The sequence below is a fragment of the Colossoma macropomum genome, unplaced genomic scaffold (assembly GCF_904425465.1).
Source record: "Colossoma macropomum unplaced genomic scaffold, Colossoma_macropomum, whole genome shotgun sequence".
Taxonomy (NCBI): Eukaryota; Metazoa; Chordata; class Actinopteri; order Characiformes; family Serrasalmidae; genus Colossoma; species Colossoma macropomum.
Genome location: NW_023494793.1, coordinates 33,513,193 through 33,533,728, shown reverse-complemented (window position 1 = coordinate 33,533,728; position 20,536 = coordinate 33,513,193). Strand labels below are relative to the sequence as shown.

Sequence of the window (20,536 nt, the reverse complement as noted above, 5' to 3'; positions counted from 1 at the left end):
TATCTAAAACACCAAAGTACATTAAGCAAAAATATTTTTTGGCCATTTTCATATATTTTCAAATGTATTAGATAAATACACTTTACATATATTTATTTTCTGTATGCATTGGCCTTTTAAAAGAACAAAGCTACTGAATTTGTCATTTTGGATTTATTATCTTTTATTACCATGAGACATTTATGTTCTAACCTCCCCACCACTTAAAGTTTACTTGAGCTGTGCACTATGTGAAGGCCTGAAGGTAACCTATCATCTTGGATTTCTAATAAAGCCAAGATTTTTACATTTCATTACCTCTGGACACATTACGACATGTGACCCCTCCCCACCACTCACAGTTCAGTTGAACAGCCAGCGCCATGTAAAAGCACCAGCTATTTCTAATCTAAGGGCCCATCCGTGTGCAGCGCAAGTTTCAATACGGGTGGCTACAGAGATAGAGCTGCTAGTGCAAGCTGTGTGGTTCCTCTTACTTCCTGTAAAACTAGCAAGGCTGAAGAAGTAGACCGCTATGCGTTGTTTGAACTCATTCTCATCCCTGCTTTCTTAGCTGCAATGTTTTCACAGACTCTTCTTTCGAGAATAGTTTGTCTTCCAGGACTCCCATGAAACAGGTACTTTTGATTAAAGGTTATAATGTTACGGGTTTCTTGCAGGAACAGTTTCAGTTTGCTGTCTGTTGTGTTCTCGTATCCTTACCAACTGACAGTCCCTGGTGTAACTTTGTAGTTCTAAGTTGGCTGTTGAGTCTAGGCAGATGAAGCCTACATACTTTGTATATGCCCATGCAGTTGGTGCAGTCTGAGAAGTTAGGCAATTTGTATTCAAACAGCATGTTTAAGGAGTGCATATCCAAAATGTGAGGCCTGCTGAAAATGAATGGAGGAGAAGAGTGGATGAGGACACCCATTAAAAAGCCTTTATTTATTAATGTTACTCTAAATAGCACTTTTTCTCTGAACTAGTTATCATTACTTTCTTCACATTGAATTGAGTTGACTTGATATGCATATTCAATGAAGCTTGAAAGTTTCTGTTCTGTGTTTGCAGCTCTATGAGGATCAGCGAGTGCCTGCTCTTCAACCAGAATGACCACAGAGGTGAATGATTAAACGTACGCTACCTTCTGCTAATCTAATGGTAAACTGAGCACTACTTTAATTTAATGTATGTAGAGAACACTGCCAATTGTTTTGCAAATTTGAGCCTTCTTACATGGTCATTTCACCCACTGATGATTATGTGTTGTTCAAATCACAGAAATGCACCTCTAAAGCTGAGAAAGCCATCAGTTTGTTTGGGATTACTTTCGACTGCATTTGCCATAAAGCATAAAACAAAAGCTTCAGACTCCACCAGACTGAGCACAATGACCACTCTTGATGACTACCACTTTCATCCTATTGACTACGACCAAAAGCTAGAACAGCGTGCTGTGAAGCACAGGAAGCTTGGGGATCGAAACAATGTGACAACCTGCAGAAGTCCAACCAGAGACCTGGATACGAGATGGATTAAGAATGAACTGCACCGCAAAAGGCAGGAGGAGTTTTGTAAGAGGAGACCTGCCGGCTGTGGCTTTAGTGCACTGTTATCTACGAGGGCAAGGCGTAATTTTTTACGAGAGGAAGAGTACGTGACGCAGACATCCACGTCATTCAGACGGCATTTGATGGCAGGTCAAAGGATCAGCTCAATTAAGCAGGTGATCAAAAGTAAACAAATATCATATCCTGAGAGACTGAATCTGTTAACTATAACGTTGAGCAGTGAATATTTTCCACTCATGACAGTATATCCATATCGTAAGTTTAGCTAAATATCTTTTACAGTGCCTCAAAAGCAGTCTTGAGATACCTCTGATTTCATTTGTTTTTTTAGAATTATTTAATCTGTTAAAGTATGGCATTATGTTTTACCACATTCAAAACAGCATCATTTCAGCTGCATCATAACCTATAAATCAGTATTTTGGGTCCAACTGCACAACGGCAAACTAGAAAACTTTCACCCAACCTTCAAAACAAATGTTTTTTAATGTATGATTTTCTGCTAGGGCTGGGCAATATGACAATATATATCGGTATTGTGATAAATTATGTCACAATATAATACAATACGTTTTTCTGAATGTTTCGTTTATCTTGAGTACATGTAGAACACTGACCAACTGCCTGTTTTACTATAAAGAGAGCAAAATGAGTCCCATTTAACTGGATTTACTGCAACATAGTATGCCAAATATTGAATAAAAATCATTATATTCAGTTTGTGATAGTTTTTCATTAATATCATGATATATCGTGAATTGTAAAAATTTCTTAGGGCAACGTTATATTTTTGCTATATCACCCACCTCTGTTTTCTGCAGGATTCAGTTGTAAACAGTCATTGAAAGTAGTTGGATGTGAAATAGTGCACCATCAACTTTGTGATGGGGAACCAGGGATAACAATGTCTACAGTACAAATGTAGTCATTTTATTTACTATCCAAAACTACCAGTGGACCTACACTGTCCTCAGGGTTTTATATGCAAAGCTGATAATGATAAAATAGTGTTAAACCTAGACTAGGAGGACTATTTCGCCTCACAATGCCCTTCATTTACCTTTCCGCCATAAGGGTGTTTTAAAAAATACGCTTTAGGCTAAAAGCTTATTTCAGATCTATCGTAAAACAGTGTCCCAGGCATCAAGCAGCATATTCATAACGATTTCATGTAATAACTTTCTGTGGTGTAGATTTTAGGGGAATGAATGTCTGGTTCCTATCACCACCACTGTGATGAGAACTAGATTTGTTAATCTTTTCTAGAACGGAGCATTTCACTTCAAACCACTCATCATAATGACTCAATTATGTACATCTTATACAGAAATCAATGGAATTCCCCTCATAGTGATGAAAAGAGACAGGAAGTGCTCTGGCCATGCAACATCCAACAAACCTGGCTGAGCATCACTGGTGCAAACTTCTGCACTCCATGCCTACAAGACTTCAAGCTGTCATCCAAATAAATACACATGCAACAAAATATTAACCTAAATAAAATACTAAATACTGGTCTACATAAAGTCAAAAGACACTAATTTTTGTCTCACTGATTTTAAGTACTTTTACTTGCTTTACTTAAGCTTTTTTAAACAAACGTTTTGACTTTCAGTCAGTAAACCTGGTCGCTTTTGCTGCTTGTTTTATCTTTTATGATGCATACAATTTAATAAATGATAACTCCAGACTCTAAAGTAAAATAAACAAGACACAAATTGCATTCAGAGAGTGTCTCAAGACTACTTTCACGCACTGTATATTGATAACATGGCATTGTATGTAATATGTGTCTATAACTGTAATTCTACACCCTAAAGTCAGTCCAGACCGCTTCAGAGAATGATGAGAATGCACTGGGACGGAAACAAGAGGGTGTTGCAGGTGTCCTCGATTCACTCCGGCAGAAAGGGAAAGCAAAGAAAGAGCGATGTAAGCACAGCATACTAAAGACTTTCACATCTGTGCATATTGAATTGCTGCATGACTAAAATGCCTGTAAGTGAATCAGCCCAAAGCTGTACATTATAGCTCACATTAGTGTTTTTTTAATCTTGCAGCTCTTCTCAGAGACATTACTCAACTCACCAACACCCAGAGGACACTATACACTGCGAGTGCTCAGACAGAGTGAGTGGGCTCCCTCAGTGCTATGAATGAATTTAGCTTCGGTACACAAGGTACTATGTGTCTGTACATTCAGTCCCAGCTTTCTGACTTTGCTCGTTCTTTTCTCGCAGGTCGGGCATTGCCACTGTCAAAGAAGCGGTAAGGCTCAGCCATGATCTTGTCGGTGCCCTCAGTTCATGCTGAGGATGAATGAATGAATGAATGAATGATTGAATGCAACTAGTTACTAGCTAATCCGGCTGTTACCTTAATCAGTAACAAATGCACACATACATTTTCTTTCTGCTCTGTTTCTGTTGTTCTCACTTGCAGGATGTTCATCAGTTGGCAGACTATTTGGAGGTTTGTATATTTATGGCATGTTTTGGTAAAATTATTGATACCACTTTATTTCAAGGAACACATATTGGGTATTTATTAAAGTCTTGTTATTAGATTTTCTTGTTATTAGAATCAACTACATTTATGTCTTATTAGTGTTCAACTGACAGCGTTTCATTCCTGTAGTTTCGAGGAATGTGTTAATGACTTGCAGAGTTTCGTACTTTAAAGATAATAAGAGATTAGTAAGTCATTAATACTTCAAGATTCGTTCCATATTCTAAAGCAGAGTTTTAATCATCACAAATTAGAGGCTAAAAAGCACTAAACAAGTTTTCTACAATGAGTTTGCACTACATATTCAATACTTATTTGTCATATTTTGATTGTAAAATAGCACTAAAAACTCTATACTTCAATTAAGACTTCAATTAGACTGTATTTGATTGTTAAAATGGGTTAAAACTCTAAATATTCCCAGCTTGCACGTTTTTGGGTACAGAAAAGCCATGAAGTAATCTTTACTTTAAAAAAAATGGGACACAAACGTATTTAGCACTTTTTAGCCTCTGATTAATTATGACTAAAACTCTCTACGGAATACTGAAAACATGTTGAAGTATTATTAACTTATTGAACTCTTATTAGCTCTAAAGTAATAAACTCAAGAAATCACTTCCCACCACCTAGAACCTATAGCAATATTACCATTTATATACTAATAAGATGTGAATTTAGGTGATTAATTTATTCTCAATATTTTGAGTAACAAGATTGTTTATTGTTACAACTAATGATGCAATTATTACTGATTTTTATTAATTTAATTATGTACTAATACAGAGCATGATGACTCAAGCTTAATGCATAGTGAGCAAAGAAGTGTTCAATTTGGGTTTTACTGAAAAAATAACAAGACACTAATAAACCTCCAATATGTGATCCTTAAATTAGTGTTTCCAAATGATTATTGTTGTTGTTGTTTTGTATTTGATCATTTTAGCATTGTAGCTTTATGTTGCTGTCATAAAAAAGCCTCGTATCTCTGAAATGGAAACTTGAAGAATGAAAAACGTTCTTAACTTTAATGTCCATGAATTTAACCAGATTTTACTCATTTTTAGAGCATTTCTATTGGTCATCTTATTATGAGGTGTTCACACAGTGTGAAGGGCACCTGATGTTTTCAAGCAGTGGTTAAATTAAAAAATTTAAACCCACAAAAAATGTTTCAAGTTATAAGGTTTTAATATGATATATGTTTATTCTACTCTTCACTCTTTGTGGAACATTTATGGTTTTGCTTGTTGAATAGTGAATGCTGAGTTAAAGATAATGAACTGTTCTCTCTCTCTCTCTCGCTGTGTAGGAGGCTTTGTACAGAGAGGAGGCTCTGAAAAAGAAGCTAGCCACCCTTCAGAGGAGCGCCTCAACGTTACTGCGCTCCACCGAACTACTGTGGAAGGTGTGTTCAGCTGATGTTTCTCACACTGATCACATATATGTTGTTAAAGCAAGCTGCTCATTTTTACTGTTTTTCGCAAAGAATTTGTCACATTTTTGCAAAAAATTAATCACTTTTAAAACATTTTACTGACCCATTCATCCTGAATTTACATTTTTTAAAAAAAGAAAATCACTTAAGAAGTGCCTATAGTCCCCATACTACAACTTTGAGGAGGAATGTTACTGATCATTCAACATTTTTGCATAATTCAACTGTAAACAAATGCATACAGAGTGGTTTGATAAAGGGGGTTCATTCTAGAGAAACTTACCAACTCAGATTTCTTTACAGAGGTTGTGATAGGAACCAGGGGTCACAGTGTCTACAATGCAAATATAGCCATTCTATTTACTGTCCAAAATGACCTGTGAACCTACACTGTCTTATGAGTTTTTATATGTAATACTGATGACAGTAAAGTGGTAAATATCCAAAAAAAATGTTTTTTTGGGGGATTATTTTGCCTCACCCCCAACACATGTACCTCCCTGCTATGAGTGGCTTTAAAATATATGTTTTAGGCCAAAAGCTTCTATTGAAACTATCTTTATTGTAGTTTATTTTTTTTGCACATACACGTAACATTTTCAGATACACAACCCCACACAAACATCACATGACCTTGCAGAGATAATATACTGTATTTATCTGTAATGCTAGTGATGCAGCAAAACAAGCATATCACAATGTTCAAAAGTCCACTTCAGTGAATATTATATGTATGTGGATTAGGGCTGAATACTGGAGAAAAAAGTCACATTGCGATATTTTAGATTTTTGCCATAAATATTGCAATATTTAAAGATTTAGCCAGATAAACTATTCTCAAGTGGAGCTAATCATCACTCTAGCACTAGAAAGGGTGTGTTTCGAGAAGGTTGTAGTTCAGCATTCTATATATATCTTTTATATTCTGTTTAATATTGAAATTTTATTCCTTTCTAGTACTGCATAATACACATAAAATACCATATTGTGATTGTACTGGTGCATATTGAGATATGCTTTGCAATGTATTAAACACATTAGTGATGGCCTCTAATGGCAAAGGTCAATATGACAATAATGATTAACTTGCAATATCTTGTGTATCTAGCACTAATGTTTGTGATGATATTACTACAACATCTAATTTTATGCCAGTTTTGAAAATAATGAAAAATGAAATGTTTGCATATGTCTTTTTTATAAATAATAATGTGCTGGTGAATAAGCATTATAGCAATCTTTAGACCTGCTTTCTGAGCTGATCACTGTGCTAAACAGAAATGACATGATACCACATTTTCCTTTACAATACCAATATTGAAACCTTGGGAACTGACACTGACATGCGATACTGATCCCGATACAGAAAGCTTTCTTTAAAATTGACTATGCTTTAAAATGAGCTGTGTTTAATTGAAGCACTTCACTTAAGATGAGCATCTATAAGTAGACTATCATGCTCAAACTACTCTACCAACCCACAGGAAAAAATACACAGCTAACAAAATCACGTCATACAGTGTGAAAGTGAGCTATGTGTTACAGGACTGGATTAAGTCATTCTGTTTTTTTCAAGTTGATATCTGACCCAGCATTTTATACTGATAACAGCCCGATTCCAGCTGCCCCTGGTATTAGATTTGTGCTATCTCTAGTGCTAAATTGAGGAAAATTGAGAAAGACTGCAAATTCAAAATATAGTACTGTCTGAAAGTGTGAGTCCCAAAACTAGACCTTCCAGTCAAATGTCTGGCTAAAATTGTAAGGAAGAACCTAAAATACCAACCAATGTTAACAAACTCAAATTAAGCAAACTTAATATTTCAGTGACTGACTTCTGTGGAAAGTATTTTGGGGACAGTTAGTTTGAGGGGATTTTTTTATTTATTTGAAGTCTAGAACTGATGTGAAAGTTACATCATTTTACCATCTTGCCTGGTTTGTGTAATAAATATAAAAGGCTTAGGGGGGCGGTTCTGTGGTTGCCAGTATCCGGCTGCTGTTTGCCTTTCGGGCAGAAAAAAAGAGAAAGACACTCGCTCACACCGGAAAGAGTGTGAGGGTTAGGCGCCAAAGACATGACACATTTTGTGTTTTGCCTTCTTTGTAACGTCCTCTGGAGATAAGTTTTCCTTAATAGACTGCAGCGTTTGAGGTGCTGGAGCAATTAGTCAGTAATCACTGCAATATGGGATACTTGGTTCTGAAAGCCAAATATGAACAAAAGAAAATGAGTCACAGCCTTTGTGGTCTCATGGTCCTTCCACAAATATTGTGTTGAATAGTTCCTAGAAGCTGATGATGTTTATATACAGGGTTCCATCATTTGGTTCATTCATTCAGCTAGAGAAGGATTGTGCCACTGAAGTGTGATAAAGCTAAACAAGTATGCTCGACTGCATTTACGCTGACTTTCAGAGGAAGCTGTTTCCGTTCTAGCCGTGCCTGTATCACACCACATTTCCTTTTCCTCCCACAGACTCGCTGTGATGAAGATGTGCTGAAGAGCAAGATCAAGGCACTGGAGGCTCAGCTGCAGCTCTGCATGAAGGTAAGGCCTACAGGAGACTTTTAATAATCTAACATCCTTAGAGTATTTGGAAGATCTCAGCTCAACATTTTGGATGATCAGAAACTCAAAACTTGCTGGTCAATTACAGAAAAGTGTATAAAAAATCAACTATTTCCATTAAGAATATAGGATATAGTAGATTTGTGTATAAAACAGTGAAGTATTCATCTGATGGCTTAGTGTTGTTAATGCTTATGGTGATTTCCTTTAGAGGCTTCCCCAGGATGAAGTGAAGAAGGTGGTACTGCAGATGGAGAAGGAGAAGGAGGAGTATGAGCAGAAGGCCTTGGAGGCCATTCACAGAGCTACAGAGGAGAGTGCAGAGGCCCAGAGCAAGATGCAGAACATGCAAGTAAGTCCCACGCTGACAACAAACACATTGACTGAAAGGCAATCCTGGAACCATGCAGGTTGATAGAAAAATAGATAAACACCTATCAAACCATACCATTCATCTCAGGATGCATTTTTTAATGAGTTGAATGCATATCAGCACTGTGCCAGACTTACCACTGGACAGGGTTCCAAATAAATGCCATTAAAAGGTCTATCAGTCCATTTGACAGAAGGAGTTTGAGAGAAGGAAGTGATAATCTGCAGACAGTTCTGTCAACTGGCAACCTCTCCTTACCACCAGGAGGCACTCCAGGCAGCCCAAGCTGAGTCAGCACGGTGGCAGAAGCTGTGTGAGGAGCTGAGGCAAAGCTCCAGCCTGCTGAGGAAGAGTCAGGACCAGTGTACTGACCAGCTCCTTCAGCTACAGAACCACTTGGAGGTGAGCAGGCAGAGTCAGGAGGAATTACACTAAGCAATTTCAGGGGGCCAAGCACCAGCAATTTTGACAACACTAATTGTGGATTTTGATGGTTACATTACTTACATCTAGTTTTGCTTAAGACATATTAACAAAAGATTATACCGTGCCAAATGTTTAGTACCTAGACAATAATTCAGCATGCCTTTCCAAGAGGATTCATATGTAAGTGGTGGTTAACCTACAAATATTTAAGAATATTAAGGACATAATACTCCACTAAAGCAGAATTTTCACTGAGTGCACAGTCCATTTATACATTAAAAATGTCTAACTTTTTGCCTCTTACAATGGGAGTAAAACCCTGAAGTTCTGCATTAAAAGGTAAACCCTGAGGTTTCCTAAAGGAAGCTGATTAACTATGTTTCATTAAAACGTGACCATAATTAGGCCTGTTCAGTTGGATTTACTGCAGCACAGTTTGTAAAACACTGAATAAAACAAATGTAGTTTATAAGTTTATTGTTATTATTATAGTATTTTTATGTGGCACTACAGGTTCTATTTTGTCTGTTCCAACTTAAATCTCAGAAAACCTAAATATAATGATGCATGTCGTCCATCATGAAAATGTCTTGAAGTATCATGACATAATATTTTTGCCATATCGTCCACCCCTTGCGTACATTTAAAGGCAAGTAATTTTTGTGCTTTTGTACTCAAGAACAGTTTTTTGGGATATGTATATTAATACTTTTGGGAAAATATATAAGGGAAAGTGATCACTTAAGCTCAAGGGCATCAAAATCTTCCGAAGAACAGATGTGGTGCTCTTAACTAGGCCTCCTCCTTATATGTTCTATTACTTTGAAATGATGCTTCATGACAGTTTTGTAAGTGGAACAAATATCCAACACTTTGGTTTAAGGTCCCTTATGTCAATACAATGCAATTTACTTCATTTTGTCATGTCTTCATGTCATCTTGTAATTACTGACATAAGCTGTTTATATATATTCAACTAATGCTTTACAAATGCGTATACATGTGTTATGAAGTGCCTGTGTAGGGAGCCTTCAAATAAAGTGTTCCCTGTTACTCTATTTACCTACATTTATAAATGTATTGTGTGTTGTGCAGCGTTCCAGAGAGCAGGAGGAGTCACTGAGGGAGCAGTGTGAGATCCTGCATCAGGATGGAGCAGAGTTACGCTCCAATATTTCTCTTCTAGAGCAGGACAACCACAGCCTGAGAGAACAGATTGAAGAACTTTGCAGGTACACTTCACACCTGCTTACACCAATATTTGCAGGACACACTGACTTCGAGTGGATTTGTTCTGTCTCACTGAACTCAAATCTTTTCAATTCTGATACACATTCAAAGTGCAACAAAGAAATATTTGCCAGTATCCTTTTCTTACTTAGTTCAACTGAAATGCTACAACATAGTGAAATATGAAATATGCTGGCTGTGGTTAATCCTCACAGAGCACAGTCATGGATCATGGAATAATATCACAGATGTGCACAAGCAGGGACAAGTGTTGGACCAGCTTCTTGGGACAGATAACAGCTTAGCTGAGCAGCTTCGTCAGGCTGAAATGAGACTCAGCTTGAAGGAGAAAGAGGTATGAAAAGCCTGCTTAAGCATCATCGTAAAGGTTTTTGACAGACATAGTATGCTGCATGTTCCAGTACATGTGTCGAAGTCGATACTTGTGGATTAATTTATTTCTTTTAAAGTTCCTTAACAAGTTCTTTTTAGCAGACAACTACCTATTTTAATGAATTTTCTTTATTTTTAAGATATCAGTTTTTCTTTTCAAAAACTATCCAAAAATATCTCCAAAATTGTTACACATCAATATTCAACTTTTCGAAATGAAATTCCTCAGCAAATGTGCAACTTTATCAGTCCTGTTGGAAAAGCAGCTCAGGTGGCTTTTTATGAAGCTTGGCTAGATTTTTTTTCTTCTCTGCATTATTCCAAGTTTTTGACTGGTGCTGTGGCCTCCTATACTTGAGAAATTGTGCAGGCACCTATTCTGGTGCTCATTATGGTGCTGTGGGTCAACAGAGCTTTCAGTTTACCACCTTAAATGACACTCAGTGACAGGCCTGTTGTCTTGGTAACCTGGTTGTCATGGCAGTGCATGGAGCTGAAGGCCGAGCTGGAGGCGCTGGAGCAGGAGTGCTATAGTTACCAGAGTCGTCTGACCCAGTGTCGAGAAGAGCTGAACACACTAAGCGCTCGCAAGAGCAGTAGCAGAACCAAGGTAGGAATCTTCAAACTGGACCAAAGATATACAGTGCAAAAGTTTTAGAAACCTGAGATGAAGTAGTTTATCTGAGCAGCAAGAGTTTATTTAATTAGACAAAAACACCAATATTAGAATAAATGCAAATAAAATTAGTATAATAAGCAGTGATTTTATGTCTGTCAGTGTGTTCACTTATCCATTTCCAAACTTCTCCTTGTGGCAGCCCAGTTATTATACAATACCTGGTTTATCTCTTCAGTACTTCAGTAAATCAAATCAGGAGTGCTGGTTTAACAAATCTGTGTGATGTCTGGAGACATCAAGGAGAAGTTGAGAACCAAACCTGTGTTCTTCTAATCAGCTCACAAGAAAACAAGAAACTCTTGTTGCTTTTTACAGTATTTATTTATTTATTTATTTTACTTACATTTATACTAAAATATATGGTCATTTTACAAGCACAAACATACCTATTGCTAAGCAAAATGGTTTTAAATAATGTGCTTAGGTGCCTAAGACTTTTGCTCAGTATGTCATATGACATGTTCTGAAAAAGTAATGCATTAAATTCTTGTTTGTAATGAGTACATAATTTCCACATGAATTAACACAACATGTTCATTTGTAAATTTGGTTGAGTTTATTTCAAGAAAATGTCTAGTTCTTCAAGAGCCTACGTAAAATAAACTTTTTAAAATAAAAGACTTTAATGTAGTATGTAAACATTGTTAAAGTTTCAAAACAGACCATTCGTGTCATCGTCCATAGGATCCATAGGTAAAAACTAGACTTCAAAAACAATATTGAATGAATTTTTTCATGATGTCACACAAAAACACCCCATTTTGTATATCCACCCTTTCAGCCTAGAGCAGTTTAGCTCTGCTCATTCACACTGAAGTTATAAGGAGTGCTTCATACTGGACTGCATTTTTGAACACAGCACAATTCAGGACAGCCAATCAGAACATTAGCCATTTACATATGACGGTTTTAAAGACACAGTAACAAAAACAGCCTATCTAATTCTAAAGGATAAAGAGAGGTTGGAAAATGCATATATTAACATATATTAATAGTAATATATTAAGTTACCTCGCTAACTCCGTATGTGTGAACGCTGCTCAATCAATGATAATGCATTTCTGTCTCCTCTTGCAGAGACGCTGCTGTGGTTCCTTTATCTGCCTGACTATGTTCTTCTTGCTGATGCTGGTCGCGGTAATGGCTGCTGTCTGGATCTACCATCCCCCAATCAGAGATCAGCTGTGGGACTTTTACTCTGTCGTAGAGGAGAAAGTGGAGGACTACCTAATGCAAGCAGCCTCTGCACAACATGCAGTCTGCCTTAGACCTATCTGACAGTCACCTCGAACAAGAGAGAGACATTATTACATCCACAAGTGTCTTTATAGTTGTTTTGGTTTATATTTATTGTCATGAATACTATGTCATTTATTTATCATGATATAGGTCCGTGTATGTACAATAGATTAGCAAGTCTTTCACAATCCATTCTACAGTACTATCAGCTGAAATCAGTTCAGTCTGTTTAAAAAGCACCAAAACATCAAATGTTTTATCTTTCTATGGTTTACAGTGAGTTTCTGTAGTTATCCTCATACATAATAAGGTTTACTTTTGCTTACTTGTTTTTCTTTATCTATACATCAAGGTTTTTCTTTATCTATACAACAAGGTTTTCGACATGAAAATAAACCCATTTTCAACATGATATTGTCTTCAGTCTGAGGTTGATCACTCACTAGAGACCTGAACTCCAAAGAAAATATGTTCTTATATGTTGTCTATATGTGCCATAAAACACAGTACTGTGCAAAAGTCAGAGACCACCCTTCATATATTTAATTGCCATTTATTTAATTGCCATTAAGTATAACGTTGCAGTTGGAACAAAACCTTGTATCTCTATTTTGGTATTCATTTATTTATTTATTAATTATTTTTATATTTTTTAAATGCTGGGCCAAAATTTCATGACAAATGGAAAATGTCCAGAGTGATGTAGACTAACATCTTGTTACATTAACTTCCACTGAAAGTTAAGAATGTTTTTTCTTTCTACTGTTAAGTTGCTTTTTTGGAGATGTTAAGTTTTGTTCTGAAAGTGACAATCAGTAAGTTATACATTTTTTAGGAGATAAAGTGATTAGATATAAGATTTAATGAGGAAGGAGAAGGTCAAAAAATGCCACCAACTTCTAAGACTATGGAGCCCCACTGGTGACATCCTGTATAAATAAAAATAATGCGTTATTTTAAGGTGTTAATAAGGTGTGGCCATGCATTATTTTTACTTATATGGGATGTCACCAGCGGTGCTCCGTATAAGACTGAACTTTGGAGTAAAAAGCAAGTCTTCTGAAAGTCCAAAACAATGCTGAACAATTTGATATTATATTTAGTTATGTGTAATACTTTTTTTTGCAACACCAAAAAATGAAAAAAAAAAATATTTTTTTTGCTTTTTTGATTAGAATAATTTGTTAAATAAATGATTGGTTGTTTTCTACAAATGAATGTGCCAAAATGTCATCTACATTTGTTGTTTTTTTCATTTATTCTACATGTGATATCAAAGGTGTGAGTTTAACTGAAATATGTTGTTTAGTAAAAGAGACAATATGCACCTGATGGTGCTGAATGGCCATTGTGTGACCGCAGGTCACTCTCTTCAGCTTTCCAGATTGACCTGCACTGTGGTGGACCACTGACACAGCTCATTTTAAAAGGCACCCATACACACACATATACACATACACATTGCCCCTCCCACTAGCCTTTCTGCCTTTCACAATATTTCCTGTGTGATCTAAAGACTACCAGAGCCCATTAAAGACATGGACTCCACTGGACAACCATTACAGTATCTGGAGACCTGTGACTTATGGTAAGTGCTTCATTCCTGTAATAGAACTTAGAATCATAACCCATAACCACAGTTTAGTGTTTACGGCAATTGCTTTACCATGTAATAACAGCATGATGTAGAGCTGAAACTGCAACACTATGACAACACAGTGCTGTAATAAAGTGGTTACGAAGCACTTATTTGCTATTATGTAAGCAACAGCAAAGCCAGAGACCAAGCCTAATGACATTGCTCTACTCTAACTACAGTGAGTATCCTACTCAATAAATTAATGGTCAGTGTGTTTAGGATTTTTTCTGTTTACCTCTAGGTGCTGTGAAAATGAGGCCAGCCGTTTTGCTGATGTGTTTTGTGGGAATGTGCTTGTTCTCAACAACACTTTCTCTGAAAATTTGTGCCTTTAATGTCCAGAGCTTTGGGGAAGCAAAAGCCCACAACAAAAAAGTTATGGGGATTTTGATCAAGGTAAACAAAGACGTCACTGTGGACCATAGTAGTGATTAACAGAGTAGCCTGTAATACTTCTGAAAGGCCCTAACACCATCTGCAAGAAGTATCTCTTTCTGCACTGACCAGCCACTTCATCAAGTAGACTTCCTTGTTTCTACACTCATTGTCCATTTTATCAGCTCCACTTACCATAAAGGAGCACTTTGTAGTTCTACAATTACAGACTGTAGTCCACTTGTTTCTCTGCATATTTTGTTAGCCCCCTTTTACCCTGTTCTTTAAAAGTCAGGACCCCCACAGAGCAGGTATTATTTGGGTGGTGAATCATTCTCACTACTGTCGTGGTGGTGGTCTGTTAGTGTGTGTTACGCTGGTACGAGTGGATCAGACACAGCAGTGCTATTGGAGTTTTTAAACACTTTAGTGTCACTACTGAACTGAGAATAGTCCACCAAGCAAAACTATCCAGCCAAAAGCGTCCTGTGGGCAGCGTCCTGTGACCACAGATGAAGGACTAGAGAATGAGTAACACAAACTGTGTAGATGAGCTATCGTGTCTGACATTACATCTACAAGGTGGACCGACAAGGTGTCTAATAGAGTGGACATTGAGTGGACAGTAGCACTGCTTTGTCTGATCCACTCATACCAGCACAACACACTAACATGCCACCACCATGTCAGTGGTCGGTCAGCATATGCGCCCCTAAGGATGTTACTCCTAGCGCATATTTGTTTATATGATAATACGTTAATTATTTTCAGATCATTTCCCGCTGTGACTTGAGTTTGATTCAGGAGGTGCGAGACTCCAAAGGTGAAGCCATCCCTGCACTGCTGAAGGCCTTGAACAGGCAGGTTTACAGATACTATAATGCTATCCCACTGATCATTCCATACGTATGTATCTTTTTCACAATGTTTTCATCATTCCACCCAGGTTTGACAAATCTCATGTGTACAATCATCTAGAGAGCAAACGACTGGGAAGGACGACATACAAAGAGCAGTATGTGTATATTTACAGGTACCATAAAAAGTGTCCAAAGCTCATGTCAACACAATGATTATCTAAGAAGAGATGACAGTAACAGTTTACTTGAACCCTGCTACGCCCGTTTAAAAATGTTGAAATGTTGGATTTACCTAAAAATGTTATGTCAAGTGGCTCCATGCAACTGTCTCAAGTAGCTTCTAAGATTTGGTTGAGAAAAACGCATTTATTGAATTGAAGTAAATCACAATAGAGCGATTTGAGCAATTCTAATTAAAATTATGGTTTATTTTTATGTATAACCCGAAAATGAAATGCTGGATTCACTTAAAAATGTTCTGTCAAATGGGTTCACGCAACTGTGTTAAGTAGCTTTCAAGATGCTCAACTGAATATTATGTACTTAGAGAGTTCTAATTAACTGGACTGGCCTGTTTTATGTATTACCCCAAAATTCAACTTAATATGGTCATGCTTTACTAATTAGGTTTAGGTTAGATCACTGAATTATATGCATTTGTTAAGTAGTATCAACGAATCAGTGAAACTGATTATGATGACATATTTCTGAACAAATACCAGTAATGGTAACATGACACTGTTAAGAGACAAATCATGACAGCATATGACATCTGCAATTATGGCATGATTATGTCAATGTAATGTAGCAAGCTTCAAGTAAAGTGTTGCTGATATAACGTTGTTTCAGGTTTTGCGAATCCCTAGACTTAATGTGAAAGTCTTGTTAAACTGTTGTAATGTGGTCTCAGGAAAGATATGCTCCAGGTGCAAGAGCAGTTCCATTATCCTGAACTGAACCAGCAAATGTCTAATGACACAGGCGTTTTCTCCAGGGAGCCTTTCATAATACGCATCCATTCACCCACCACCCGTAAGTGCAAGAGATTTTATCGCAGCCCTTTCAACAAAGTGCCTTCTTCCAAATGTTATATAATTGTACATATTACATCTATTCTGTACATGGAGAGAGCAAGAAATCTTTTTGTACAGAAAGGATGTAGTCACACATTCACTTATGCGCCTGGTCACTAGTAGACTACAGCACTGTAAATGTGAACAAACAGCTGATGACTGCAGTGAAGCAAAACCATAGGAAGGAAACAGAGTGGGTTTTGTTATCTGGCACATTTTTTTTTCTTTTAATAACTTAAAACACCAAAATCATATTTGCCTTCAAAGGACAAACTGCATTGCTTGTACACAAGAAAAAAGAAGTTGCCTCTTTCTGCTGTGTCTTAGTTAGTGAGTAACAAGTTTAGGCCTGGTTTAGCTTATTTGTGCTGTCTCTAAAACTACTAGTTGACAATGACTCCAAACAGCCAATCATGTTGTTTGTTAGGCCAATATCTCCAATTCCAATATCTTTAATTAATAAATCAAATGGAAGTGATGTGGCAAGTGAACTGGAAGGCTCTCATTCACTGCTCTGGTTTGGAGCACATGAGACGCTGCTGCCACTCATCTGTGGTAAAATGCGGTGAAATAAGATCCAGTGGCAATAAATGTCCACGCAGCACATTATAGCCGTCCTACCCGTTTTCTTCAGTGATTTTATAACTTCGGTTTTGGGGTGGGGGGGTCACTGTGTCAGTAAAATATCTTTGAGACGGGACGCGTGCAGCATAGCGCGAAAGCCCTGTTTCGCAACGACTGAGAATTGGCGTGCAGACTGCAGGTCACTTTGAAACGATGCGTTATTCGCATTTATAAGCAGCGCAGTTGATTTCCTGGTACGTTCAATCTGCAATGAAAGACTGTCAAACACTAAACAGTTGCGAAGATGAAGTCGCTTTTCTTTCAAATTTTCCCGTTCCACCTTCATTCGGCGCCTCAGGCAGAATTTAAGGTGGAACGGGAAAATTCGAACAAGAAGCTGGAGAATAAGAAGCAACTTCAGCCTCGTAAAACAGTCAAACGCTGAGAAACATTTTACAATAAACTGATCTACTTTTGAGGAAAAGTTTTCTGGCGGAGATGGGAGGAAAGCGGCTAAAGATAAGCTTAAAGCAGAGCGAAGTAAATCTGCGCTCTCGTTTATATTTTTAACCTATACTAGGACATTAACACATACTGAGACATTATATTGTTGTGGCTCCCAAGGTGGTTTGATTTTTGTTGAAAGGACAAAATGGCTCTACTTAACATTTGGGTTGTGACTCCTGACCTGACCTGGCTTTTAATGCAGAGGGAGGCGGTCGGATTATACACACACACACACACACACACACACACACACACACACACACACACACACACACATATATATATATATATATATATATATATATATATATATATATTTCTGTATTATTAATTGTTAAGATGTAAACAAAGTAATTCAGAATGATTTCATGTGAAAATCTCGGTTCTAGAGAAACTTGCTGACTCAGAATTGTTCACAGTGGTGGTTATAGGAACCAGACCTCTGAAGAGTTTAATGCTTCAATAAGCTGCATCACAGGAAGTTATTACATGAAATTGTGCACAAAGATTTTTGTCACCTCTATTTTACTATTATCAACATTAAATATAAAATCTCAGAGGACACATATACATTCACTGTGGGTGTTGGACAAGGTGCAAAATACAGGGAGTCCTGGGGGGTCCGAGGCTTCCTAATTAATATCTTGGACCCTCTAAATGTCTCAAAATCAAAATTCTGGGGTGTCCCCAAAATAAACTTATTCTGACGTTAAACTGTTTGTTAGGGAATAGACACTCGAATACAAATTTAGGGAAATGTCACTGTTTGTACTACTTCATAACTGGAGAGCTTCGGTCTTTAATATTCTTAATTACCTATGCAGCACTGGTCTGCCTCAGGGTGGCACTGTAGCAAATTAGTTTACCCTGTTGGTCCTTTACGGCCTATACCCACGATACTTCTGAAAAACTTACAATATGGCATAACATATTTGTAAATCTGAAAACTTGCCCAACTTTAAAGAGTTTGGAGGAAAGAGTGAATTTTTACTAATTTCTCAAAGATGCTAAAGGAGATGTGTAAAAACTCAATTAATGTGTGGAAGGCTGCATTACCAAACCAGAAAAAAAGCATTTCCAAAAGAACTGTTGAACCAAACACTTTGGTGCCACTAAAGCTAGCACCAATACCATTAAGGCAAGTAAGCTGACAGCCAATGCTGGAGTTGCCAGCCAACATGGGAGCCCCCAAATGCCAAGGAGGATTATACACTGTGGTGTTGGATAATAATTGAAGTGACTATAATTGCACTGCACACTCCTCAGTCCTGTAGGCACCATGATAATGAAATCCAAGTCAGTCCAATCAAGGCTTCTCTAACCATTTACCATTTCAGATCAAACCACTCTGAATGACTTTGCTTACATCTCAGTAATTGTGACATTTGTGTGGGTTTATATAGCAAAGTCAGTCGTGACTCATTTTAATATGACTGTGCCTTAAAGACTGTTGTATGTAAATGACCTCTGTTCTGACTGGCTGCCTCTGTATGGTGCCTCGTTTAAAAAGCAGTCCAGGCTGAAACACAACTTCAACATGAATGGGTGGGACTAAACTGCTGTAGGCTGAATAGGCAGATATATGTAAAAGCGTTGGGTTTCATGACATTACAAAAGCAGCGAATTCAAAACAGCTTAGTTTCTGTATACAGACTGTTAGAGTTTGACATTTTAATGATGTATATATACCATGTCTTTTTTATGAAAAGAAATGAGGAAAATTAGGTTTTGTGTGATATAGGTCCTTTCGGGGTGTAAAAAGGTGTGATTGATTGCATACTTAGCTCTAACATGAATGTCTGTGAAAATCCACTATTACCACATTATTTAATATTACTGGTAACCTCCTTTAACAGTTGTGAAAAACTTTGTCATCATTGGTCATCATACCTGTCCTACAAAAGCCATGAAAGAGATGGAAGAACTTTTTGGAGTTTTCCAAGCGATCAAAAAGAAATGGAAAACAGAGGTCAGACATTATTTCTTCATTCAAAAATGCTTTTCCCTTTTATTTTTATTTTCAGATTTGTTTAGAAAGTTTTTTGTGTATGTTCTGTCTAGAATGTGATGCTCCTGGGAGATCTGAATGCTGACTGTGGCTATGTGACCATTAAAGGCTTAAAGAGCCTCAGACTGAGAAACGACCCAAGGTTCCGCTGGCTGATTACGGATGAACAGGACACAACAGTCCGTGACAAAACTCACTGCGCTTATGACAGGTCAATATCGTATACCACAAGCTCACATTCAACTGTTATGAGTTTTTTGAGCATTTATTAAGTCATGTGTTTTTTCTTTCACTTTTATTTACTAGGAAGATGCACATAAACCTTAATAGAGACATATTTACAAGCTGAAGTCATAAAACCTTTTATAGTAGCTTTCAATCAATTTTCAGTTATATTACTAGGAGTGATTTGAGGCTGTTTTAATGTTTTAATGTCCCCCTTGTCTCAATCCAGGATAATTGTACATGGCAAAGAACTGATTTCTGGGATTGTGCCGGAGTCTGCTCAACCATTCAACTTCAAAAATGAGTTCCGTTTAACTGAGCAGGAGGTACCGGATGGCTTATCCACAAAATCAAAACAAGTATTTTATTATTGCGCATCAAACTGAATATAGATCTTTTGTTTGTCTAGGCTTTGGAAGTCAGTGACCACTATCCGGTAGAAGTTGACCTAAAGCCAAGCCACCACTACCTCCTTCGTCATGAGCTCTGACACAACAAGAATCTCTGAAGTAACTCCAAGGCCCAGAACCTGCTGTTTTAGAAGATTTTTCCATTTTATCAAATATAAATTTGTCTCCACATCCTTGAACAGCTGTTTCAAACTTGCCTCTTATAGTAACTTCTAAATAAAAAAATACTCTCAATGTTCTGGTACTTCTCCTTTTTCCACCACTACTATTCGTGATTCATTGCCTCACAAAGAGTACAACTGCTTTACTGAAAAGAATCAAAGTAGTTCATCTGGAACAAAACATCTGTTTTATGCATGTTCTTGTTCAGCAAACTACACTTTTAATATGAATCATTCATAACACATCTGTTAACATTTATAAAATGGAAATATAATAAATCTAATCACTGCAAATGCTGAGTT

General features: G+C 37.2%; 2 protein-coding genes across 6 annotated transcripts; both read left to right on the top strand.

Moving 5' to 3' along the window:
• The first annotated feature begins 394 nt into the window (after positions 1 to 394).
• Positions 395 to 12,823, top strand: LOC118813770 (TRAF3-interacting JNK-activating modulator). 3 transcript variants are annotated; one of them, XM_036579294.1, is made up of 15 exons: positions 395 to 617; positions 1,054 to 1,103; positions 1,264 to 1,708; positions 3,374 to 3,485; positions 3,614 to 3,683; positions 3,794 to 3,821; positions 3,996 to 4,025; positions 5,374 to 5,469; positions 7,979 to 8,050; positions 8,283 to 8,423; positions 8,709 to 8,846; positions 9,966 to 10,098; positions 10,313 to 10,455; positions 10,978 to 11,103; positions 12,250 to 12,823. In XM_036579294.1, exons 3-15 carry the CDS (start codon positions 1,373 to 1,375, stop codon positions 12,448 to 12,450), a joined length of 1,626 nt encoding a protein of 541 aa, XP_036435187.1. In that variant the 5' UTR covers positions 395 to 617; positions 1,054 to 1,103; positions 1,264 to 1,372; the 3' UTR covers positions 12,451 to 12,823. The 3 variants fall into 3 exon arrangements, with proteins under 3 accessions (XP_036435187.1, XP_036435186.1, XP_036435185.1); XM_036579293.1 differs by having other exon boundaries at positions 1,054 to 1,117; XM_036579292.1 differs by having other exon boundaries at positions 1,054 to 1,143.
• Positions 12,824 to 13,712: 889 nt separating this feature from the next.
• dnase1l1l (deoxyribonuclease I-like 1-like) lies at positions 13,713 to 20,288 on the top strand. Of its 3 annotated transcripts, none has more exons than XM_036578063.1 (9): positions 13,713 to 13,999; positions 14,292 to 14,446; positions 15,197 to 15,285; positions 15,372 to 15,440; positions 16,196 to 16,317; positions 19,286 to 19,398; positions 19,491 to 19,648; positions 19,892 to 19,988; positions 20,072 to 20,288. In XM_036578063.1, exons 2-9 carry the CDS (start codon positions 14,303 to 14,305, stop codon positions 20,150 to 20,152), a joined length of 873 nt encoding a protein of 290 aa, XP_036433956.1. In that variant the 5' UTR covers positions 13,713 to 13,999; positions 14,292 to 14,302; the 3' UTR covers positions 20,153 to 20,288. The 3 variants fall into 3 exon arrangements, with proteins under 3 accessions (XP_036433956.1, XP_036433955.1, XP_036433957.1); XM_036578062.1 differs by having other exon boundaries at positions 15,372 to 15,458; XM_036578064.1 differs by lacking the exon at positions 14,292 to 14,446 and having other exon boundaries at positions 15,372 to 15,458.
• Positions 20,289 to 20,536: the final 248 nt, after the last annotated feature.

Excerpts from the sequence above, each read along its gene's own strand:
- LOC118813770 (XM_036579294.1), top strand. The coding sequence starts at position 1,373 with ATGACCACTCTTGATGACTACCACTTTCATCCTATTGACTACGACCAA. Across the intron at positions 8,051-8,282 it reads AGCTGCAGCTCTGCATGAAG|AGGCTTCCCCAGGATGAAGT; the intron begins GTAAGGCCTACA and ends GATTTCCTTTAG. Across the intron at positions 10,456-10,977 it reads TCAGCTTGAAGGAGAAAGAG|TGCATGGAGCTGAAGGCCGA; the intron begins GTATGAAAAGCC and ends TTGTCATGGCAG.
- dnase1l1l (XM_036578062.1), top strand. The coding sequence starts at position 14,303 with ATGAGGCCAGCCGTTTTGCTGATGTGTTTTGTGGGAATGTGCTTGTTC. Across the intron at positions 19,649-19,891 it reads ACTCACTGCGCTTATGACAG|GATAATTGTACATGGCAAAG; the intron begins GTCAATATCGTA and ends GTCTCAATCCAG. Across the intron at positions 19,989-20,071 it reads TCCGTTTAACTGAGCAGGAG|GCTTTGGAAGTCAGTGACCA; the intron begins GTACCGGATGGC and ends TTGTTTGTCTAG.